We start from the raw sequence: 8,658 nt of genomic DNA on the forward strand, positions 1-8,658 counted from the left end.
CTGAGTGACTTTAATGCACCAGAAAGTTTCAGCCTCAGGCCTTTGCTCCAAGGACTGACATGTGTCTTTCTTTTCCACCCCCCACCCCAGCCCCTGACTCTGTTCCTACAGGGGAAGGTTCCTCACTCAGAGTCCAGGTGGGCGCCTCCTCCCTCCCTGGAGCAGGACTGTGCTTTCCCTTCCCCTCCTCCCCCCACAGGGGGCATGTCCTAAACTCTAAGGGGCCCCAGGAGACCTGCAACCAGGGAGCAATGGGCAGCAGCAGCTCATCCCAGGCTGACCCCCGACTGTGCCCAAGGCCCCCTTTTCTCTGACTCCCCAGGGAGCTGACAGCAGCCCTCCTGGTCTCCTGTTGCTTCTTCTGTTCTAGGCCCTTCCTTGCCTCACTGTCCCCAGTGAACGTTAATAACTGCCCCTCCAAAACAGAAGAGTCTCGGGGGGAGGCACAGACCACGTCCCTCCATGACAGAGGGAACCTGCGTCCCCAACATTCATGCATCCGGACACGGCACGAGGCTCCACCAGTCAGGTGACCACGTGCCAGATCCTGCCTAAGGACGGGGTGACACAGAGAGGCTGGGACTGTGCAGAGGACACTCGGCCAGGGTGGGGGGGTTGGCAGCAACAGTGTCCGGGCACTGGAGCAGCAGAGACAGCCGTCCGAGCCTCAAGGCCCAGGGTCCTGCATCAGGGGAGTTGGTGGGGTGAGTGGTGACATCTGTGCCCCACAGCAGGGCAGCGGGGCCTGTGTGGAACCCGACCCAGGCTGGGCTGTGGGCTGTCCCTGGCTGTGCAGCCTCTGGTGTGTTCTGTGACTGTCCCCAAAATGGCATTGGAACCCACGGCACTGCTTTATATCTAAATTAGAGAAATTAGGATTCCATTATTTGCTCCAAGAAATACACCTGGGCAACAGTCTCACTCAGAGCTTTTATTATGGTCACCCGGGGCCGCCTCCTAAACCTTCCACCTGACTCTATCCCGTGGTAGAGAGAACGACTGTGACCCCTGACATCGCGTCTCATGAATGACAATACATGTCCCCCTTTTCTTTCTGAGGAACAAACCCACTAAATGTGCATTGAAGACCCCTCCCCACCATGACCTCCGTCACCGACCTCAGTGGTCCTGGGTCTGGCTGAGCCCCAGGATGGCTTGAGGGGCTTCTTACACACCCCAGGCCTCTCCCAGACCCACATCCCAGGGGATTAGGCCCCAGGCAGGGGTCACTCCTGTGACAAGCCCTGCAGGCGAGATGGACACACAGCCGGGTGGGATCCGGTCTGGGTTCCTGCTGCTAAATGTGCGCCCTGAAGGCCAGCAGCATCCGCACCAGCCTCTTCATAAACCCAGCATCCCACTCTCTGCTCCAGATTTTCTGAGTCTTAACAAAGTGTGCAGGTCATTTGTGGGCACCAGAAAGTCTGGGACTCGGTGCTCGACAGCCTTCTATACCCGGAGACAGACTGTGCAGGCGGCTCTGGCGTGAGGTCCACTCAGATCGCTCAGCACTGGGGCCCTGGGTTCCATCCTTCCTCCGTCTTCTGTAGCTGTCACCCCCTGGGTGACCTCGCCCATGCCCATGGCTTTAAGTAGCATCTGTGTGTGTGGCCTCCCAAGTCTGTCTGTGCAGCCTGCACATCTCCTGGTCTCCAGACTCAGCTGTCCAACCACCATCGCATGACTCCCTGGGATCTTCACAGACATCTCAGCTACACATGCTCTGAAAATGAACGTCTGTGACGTCCCCTCAAATCTGCTGATTCCAGAGTCTCCCCATCTCTGCTGACACAACTCTGTCTCTCTGCTTGTGTCCTCTGAGATGTTTGGTGACCTGGATTCCTCNTCCCTCACTAGCCAAGTCTGCTCTCAGCACAGCAGCCACTGGGGCCCATTGAAGGGGTCATCAGGCCATGTCCCCTTCCTGCTCTGCACTGTCCTCTGACCCTCGCCTCACTCAGGGCACAGTCGTGCCCTTCCCATGTCCTCTAGGCCCACGTGGTCTGGCCGTGCCTCCCTCTCATCTCCATCACTCCCTGCCCCATTCTGACCCCACCCCTCCTCCTCCTTCCCAGACTCCAGACACCCAATGCACCAGGGCATTCGCACTGGGGACTGGAGGGTCCCCTGCCTGGACAGGACTTCCTCCAGACATCCTCATGGGTAATACCTCCTGTCCTTCAAATCTTCCCTCAAGGCCACCTCCCCAGTGAGGCCCACACTGACCACCCAAATCAAATACCCACGTTCCCTGTCCCCACAGCCCACACTGGGGACCGCCATCCCCTGTGTGTCTTCCCGGATCACTCACCCTCCCACGGACACTACCGTGTGTGTGCTGTGCTCACACCCACTATCTCCCCACACAACACAGGCCCCACGAAGCCGGAAGTGATCCTGATTGTGCTTCCGTGATGTCCCCACATGCAAAACCAGTGTCACACGTCTGTCACACAGCCACCACTGGTCATCAATCATCAGGGCAGGGCACCTCCCTATGCTGTAGGCAGTGTCTGTATCAACATGGCCTCAACCACAGCTGGTCCATGGCAGCTACGGCCCCACGTGCACTCACACCCACATCGATGCCCCTGCACTGTCCCCACAGAGCGGCTCCCCCAAATCCACCCCAGACCCCGCTCTGTGCATCCCGGAGTGCGCACCGCACCGAAGCCAGCACTGGAGCAAAGGGCAGGGGGAGGGGCAGGCAAGCAGAGCAGAATTCAATGGAGACTTATCTCGGTTGGGAAACTATGGGATCCCAGCTCTGCTAGGTCCAGAACCCCATTCCTCTGAGAATTTAGGAAGAGATGAAAGATCAGCCAAGCCCTAGAGGAGGCAAGAGAGGAGGAGTCTGACAAGTCATCTCCACACCACAGACTCCTGTGTGCAGGGGCCCCTGGGCCTGGTGGGGACAGTGACAGGCAAAACACCTCTGCTGCTGACAGGGAGGGGACACCCAGAGGGGAATGAGACCAGGGCTCCTAACAAGGACAAACAAACTCATGCTGCTCTACAGAAGCAAAGAAGCAACAAATAAAGACCCAGAATATGGAACTTAGGGTCTGACCCAGGCCTGAGCCTTGGCTGACCTGGCCACACATGGCCTTTGCTGCCCGCTGTCCTCGAGATGGGCTTCACTGGGACAGTTTACAAGGCCTGGGTGATGTTGGCTTCCTGTGGCCACAGGTCCTGCAGGGGCAAGGTTCTACTGAAGGGACAAGGACAAAGGGGCAGAGGGCAACGCAGTCAGGGAGGGACCACATCAAAGCCCACGATGCACTGGACACTGACTGGGCACAGCCTGACCACGCTCGGTCCTCACAGCCTCTTCTGTCCCCACAACAGACTCAGCACAGCAAGCACACAGGTTCTGGAAACTTCTTGATGAGTCCATTTATTTCCTTCAAAATTTAGCATCTTCAGCTTTTTAATGAACACATCAACCACTCATGGCAAGAACTGAGAAAACAAATTTACACCCAGAGCCTCATTTCAATGAGGGAGGGAGAAGCTGCAGCTCAGGCACCAGGAAGCACAGACAGGGCTGGGGGGTGGGGCTGGGCTCTCTGCTGGAGCAGGGACATGTGAGGAGGGGGCTGGTGGGCTGGGTGGGCCCGCCTCCGCCCTCCTCAGTGATGCTGATGGGAACACAGACATTCAGGCGCCAGTTGCAGAAGCAGAAGTGAGATGTCCCTGAAGTGACAAACAGGGGCTGGCGGGTGTGTGTGTGTGAGGAACCTTCCATCACTCATTCCCCGACAGGGCAGCTGTCTCACGCTGCAGAAGAAAATAATCATGAACAAATGTCCATCAGTGGCTGTAGAGGTGACATTGTCCAACAGCCCACCTTGTGCTCAGTAGTCCCACAGAGTCCCCATTACCCAATCATGTCCCCTCCACCCAACCCTTCCCGTGTCAGGGCCTCACCTTTACAAGCCCTGAGAGACACATCAGAGCCCTGGTCACTGTCACTGCCTGGGTGGCACAAAACAGGATGTGGTCAGAGCCCCCAGGACAGGAGACCAAAGGAGGAACTATGGGGGGAGGGGGAGGTCCCCCATGGGCTCCCCTCTAAGCTGACACGGGGTCTCAGGGGTCCCCCCTCCATACTCACTGGCCGCCTGAGCGTAGCTCCCTGCTTTTCCACCTGCGGGAAGAAAACATCCTGTGAGACACCAGGGAGGAGGCAGGGCCATGAGGTCCCAAGGGAATCCCTGGTGCTGGTCCCCAGGGAAGTTTCCAGAACTCTTGACTACAGAGTCAGGGCAGGATCCAGAAACCTGAGGGAAGTCCATGCGCAGGGACTGGACCAAACACCCTCCTGCAGGTCTGTCCTCAGCAGGGACCCTCCCCTTGGACCTGTGACTGTTGGGAGTCAGGTCCCCAAACACCAGAATCATCAGGGTGACAAATCTGTCCTTTACCTCACACGGGCCTTCCTAAACAGTCACTGTAGCAAGTAGGGCCCCAGACTGGCAAGCACATGAGTGAAGACGATGCTTCACTTTAATGAAGGGGGTCTCCTGGGCTTGAGACCTCCAGTTGGGGCAAGAAATCAGACCCCACCCGCCCCTACCTGAGCGCCTCCTCCCCCACATCACAGCTCCAGCCACCACAGCTCCAAGCAGGACCAGGCCACCTAGGACGCCCAAGATGACGATGATGGTGTTGGTCTGAGGAGGCGGCTCTGCAAAGGGACAGGAAGGTGAGGGCGCTGCCCCCGGGTCCTGCCCCGCCCCCCAGTGAAGTCCATGCAGGCCCCCTCACCCCATCGCAGCGTCAGGGGCTCCGGCAGCCCCTGGTGCCCCACATGGCACGTGTATCTCTGCTCCTCCCCGGGCAGCACCACCACCGCAGCCCACGTCTGGAAGGTTCCGTCGCCCGCGGGCCTGGTCTCCACCAGCTCCGTGTCCTGAGTGTGCTCCTGCCCGTCCCGCTGCCAGGTCAGGTCGATGTCCGAAGGGTAGAAGCCCCTCGCCCAGCACCTCAGGGTGGCCTCCCGCTCAGACGTGGAGTGGCGGGTCACTCCCACATCTGGGGGTTCTGAAGACAAGGGTCGGAAAGTCGGGAACTTCGCACGGGCCGCAGGGCAGTCCAGCAGCGCTCCCGTGGCCAACCCGAGACTGGACAGGACGGGGCAGGGGTAAAGCCCAGACCCAGTCTTGACAGAGGCAGCTGGGGGGATCCCCTGGTCTGTAGAAAGTTCTAGAACCAGAGGGACTCAGCCCAGGTGCAGGCCGGTCTGAGGGAGAAAAGCCTTTCTGGTCCAGACTTGGGGAGGGGGCGGGGGAGGGACGGACACGTGGCTGCGGAGAGCGGGGTTCGGACCCAGACCCGCGGGTGCGGGGCGGGATCGGGCCTGAGGGAGGAGGTCGCCACGGGCGGGGGCGCCGCCAGGGTCAGAGGGGGCCGCTGACCGGACATCTCGGGGCGCGTCCCCCGTCCCCGGAGAGGCTGCCCCCCGGGCGTCCCTGAGAGAAGGCGGGGTCGCCCTCCGGTGCCGGGTCGGAAAGTCGGGGCGGACTCGGCCTCCGGACGCAGAGGCGGTTCTGACCCGGGTCCCGCGTCCCGTCTCCCCGTCGTCGGAGCCCAGCCCGAGGGCGGGGGCCCCGCGAGCCCCGGTACCTGCGCGCTGCAGCGCCGCCTTCCCGAGCTCCAGGTACCGCAGGAGCCACTCCCTGCACGGGCCGTACGCGTAGTTCCTCCATCGCTCCGCCTCACCGCCCGCCTCCCACTTGGTCTTCGTTATCCCAGCCGCCGCGTCGGCCGCGGTCCAGGAGCGCATGTCCTCGTTCAGCGCGATGTAGTCGGCGCCGTCGTAGGCGGACTGGCTGTACCCGCGGAGGACGGTCCCGTTGGGCCACAGGTCGCAGCCGTACATGACCTGGAGGGTGTGAGGCCCTGACCCCGCCCCGAGGTCAGCCCCGCCCACAAACCCCGCCCCGAGGTCAGCCCCGCCCACGGACCCGCCCCCCCCGAACCGAAACCGAAACCGAAACCGAACCCGGTCCGAGTCCCGCGGGCTCCTCTCGGGGTGAATCTCGGACGCGGACACTCGGGGCGACCCCGCCCGTCCGGCCCCGCGCGCTCACCGTGGTCGCTGTGGTTGTAGTAGCCGCGCAGGATGTTCAGGCTCAGTCGGAAAACCTGTGTGTCTTCCTTGCCGATCCGCGTCTGCTCGTCCCAATAGTGCGGGTCCTCCTGCTCCACCCACGGCCCCTCCATCCACGGCGCCCGCGGCTCCTCCCTCGGGGTCGCCGCGTCGCTGTCGAACCGCACGAACTCGGTGCGGTCCACGTAGCCGACGGAGAAGAAGCGGGCCTCCCCCTGGCCGGGCCGGGACACGACGGTGTCGAAATACCTCAGGGAGTGCGGGCCTGCGGGCGGGGAGCGGTGAGACCGGGGACGCTCGGACCGGCGCGGGTCCCGGGTCCGCGGTCGCGGGGACGGGAGCGGGGTCCGGGCGGTGGGGACGCGCCCTCCCCGGGGTCCCGCGGTCCCTCCCGACCCCGCGCTCACCCGCCCCGGCGCCGGTCAGCGCCAGCGCCCCCGAGAGCAGCAGCAGGAAGCTCGGGGATCGCATGACTCGAGGCCTCGGGGTTTGGGGTGAAAGTGCGTCCGGGCGGCTCCGGGGAGACTTATAACCAGGGAGCGGCGGCGGCGCTGATTGGTTTCTCTAGACAGCGGCCACCAAAGAGAGCGACACCGGGGGCCGCGTCACGAGTATCCGGGAAGGAGGCGGCGGCGCAGGTTGGGAGCCGCAGAAGTGAAACCCGGAGACCGGGAGTCCCAAGCGCGGAGCTTCCCCGCCCGGACTCCGCCCTCGGGCCGAGACCCAGAGCGCCCGGCCGGGCACCTGGGACTTTGCCCCGATCCCTCCTCCTGCTCCGAGAGCTCGTTGTCGCACCGCGTCCCCGAGTCCGGACCCCGAGTCTGTCCGGGGAAACCAGGGAGCGACCCCCAGGCCGGGCCCAGCCCCCTTCCTCCTCTCCGTCCCCGATTCCCTCTCCCGGGAACAGACTCAGCGTTTCTGGAGCTCCGGCCGCTCTGCTTTTAGGGTTTATGTGACCTGACTGCCCACCCAGATAATTCGGAGAGTCTCCCCGTCCCACGGACCGTAACCTCACTGACATCACCCAGGTCCCTTTGCCACGTGAGGAAAGCTGTCACAGGCTCCAAGGACCAGGCTGGGCGTCTCTGGGGACCACTGTTCAGCCTTCCATACTCCATAGTGTTGACATCACCGAGGGTCAAGAAGGCAGGGCTTTGGGAGGGTGACCATGGGCCAGCAGCTGAAATAAATGGGGGAGTGGCCTGGGGTGCACAGGGAATCCCTCTGATGCGGTCTGATGGCTGATTGGGGGTGCTAGGGAGAGGGAGGGAAACGGGTCAAAGCAGTGGAGGAGCAAGGACCCTGCCCCCTCCACACCCAGGGCACCAGGTCAGTGGGAGGGGGGACACCCATGGGAGGATTTCAGAGGGGGTCGTTGTCTCAGGCTCCTGCGAGAGCTGTGAGGTGCAGGGACCTCCTCCTGGGGGCCTGCTATGCAGGTTCTGGTCGTGGGATGAGCACTTTGGGGCGTGAGCAGCAGGCAGGTTCCAGGGGTTGGGGAGGAGGGGGTGTGGGAGGGGACAGAGTGGGGGCTGCAGAGCCTGTGGAGAGGAGGTGCAGGATATTTGGGGGCCAGGGGTGACTGAGACAGACAGGGTCAAGGACAGATGAGGTTGGTCCTGGTGGTTTCAGGGAGGATGGTGGTGAGTGAGTGAGGGGGTGGGGGGAGCAGGGTTGGGCTCTCCCTGGGGCTCTGTGGGTGGGATGAGGAGGTTGGGGTGGGGGTCTCAGTCCCAGTCCTGACCCCTGACTGTGGGGTGGAGGCCCTGGGGGAGAGGTGGGTCTTGAAGGACGTGCATGAGTCTGCTCTGAAACCTGAGAGAGGGGACTGTGCTCACTCAGGGTCTCAGTGTGACAGCTGCTGTTGGAGGTGTGACTTCTGGGGCATCAGGTGTGGCCCTGGCACCCAGGCCCCTCTCCTGTCCTGCTGAGGGGACAGGAGGCCCAGGGCAGCTGAGGTCCTCGTCCCACTCATCCTGATGTGCATATCCACACTGTGGAGATGTAGACATTGAGTTGCTGTTCCCAGTAAGAGATGATTTCATGTCAAAAACTGAGTTTAAGAAACGGAAGCAGGGAGTAGAGGAAAATGGCCCACTCTCCATTTCCCTGGTGTGGCTGTGGAGGGGAGGAGGGAGGGTGCTGGGAGGGGACGGGGGCATCGGGACGGTGTGAGGGCCCCTGGGCGCGCCTCCTCCCCAATGGGGGACATCTGCAGGGTAACGTGGAGAAGTTTATAGTATTTGACAGTATATAATATCAGGAAATGATAGTTATTTTCTTCACTGTAATAACACTGTTGTTTGAAGAGAAAGGTTATTTTTTCAGAGACCAATACTGAAATAGTCAGGGGAGAGGGTCATGATGCTGACAAGTGATTTTCAGATGTTTCAGCAAAAATTACAGAAATACATTCTGTAAGTAAGATAGGACAGAACATCGAAATGGTTGAACCTAGGGTGACCGCCGTGTTGGTCTTTCAAACTTCAGCTGCCTTTTAGGTGAGTTTTCACAGTCCTTTGGAGAAAACACTAGAAATGATG

General features: G+C 61.3%; 1 protein-coding gene across 2 annotated transcripts; it reads right to left on the bottom strand.

The window, feature by feature from the left end:
* Positions 1 to 3,392: 3,392 nt before the first annotated feature.
* On the bottom strand, positions 3,393 to 6,632 carry LOC118983999 (saoe class I histocompatibility antigen, A alpha chain-like). Of its 2 annotated transcripts, XM_037041704.1 has the most exons (8): positions 6,523 to 6,632; positions 6,096 to 6,380; positions 5,629 to 5,904; positions 4,771 to 5,046; positions 4,580 to 4,690; positions 4,118 to 4,150; positions 3,931 to 3,978; positions 3,393 to 3,780 (listed from the first exon to the last, which is right to left on the bottom strand). In XM_037041704.1, exons 1-8 carry the CDS (start codon positions 6,584 to 6,586, stop codon positions 3,776 to 3,778), a joined length of 1,098 nt encoding a protein of 365 aa, XP_036897599.1. In that variant the 5' UTR covers positions 6,587 to 6,632; the 3' UTR covers positions 3,393 to 3,775. The 2 variants fall into 2 exon arrangements, with proteins under 2 accessions (XP_036897599.1, XP_036897600.1); XM_037041705.1 differs by lacking the exon at positions 4,771 to 5,046 and having other exon boundaries at positions 6,523 to 6,631.
* Positions 6,633 to 8,658: the final 2,026 nt, after the last annotated feature.

Source organism: Sturnira hondurensis, unplaced genomic scaffold (assembly GCF_014824575.4).
Source record: "Sturnira hondurensis isolate 20B ecotype Veracruz unplaced genomic scaffold, ASM1482457v3 Scaffold0003105, whole genome shotgun sequence".
NCBI classification, from domain to species: Eukaryota; Metazoa; Chordata; class Mammalia; order Chiroptera; family Phyllostomidae; genus Sturnira; species Sturnira hondurensis.

Bases quoted from the DNA above. Each gene is read 5' to 3' on its own strand.
- LOC118983999 (XM_037041704.1), bottom strand. From the start codon at position 6,586: ATGCGATCCCCGAGCTTCCTGCTGCTGCTCTCGGGGGCGCTGGCGCTG. The intron at 5,905-6,095 runs GTGAGCGCGCGG...GGGCGGGGTCAG, and splicing joins CTACAACCACAGCGACCACG to GGCCTCACACCCTCCAGGTC. The intron at 5,047-5,628 runs GTACCGGGGCTC...CCTTGTCTTCAG, and splicing joins GGCGGCGCTGCAGCGCGCAG to AACCCCCAGATGTGGGAGTG.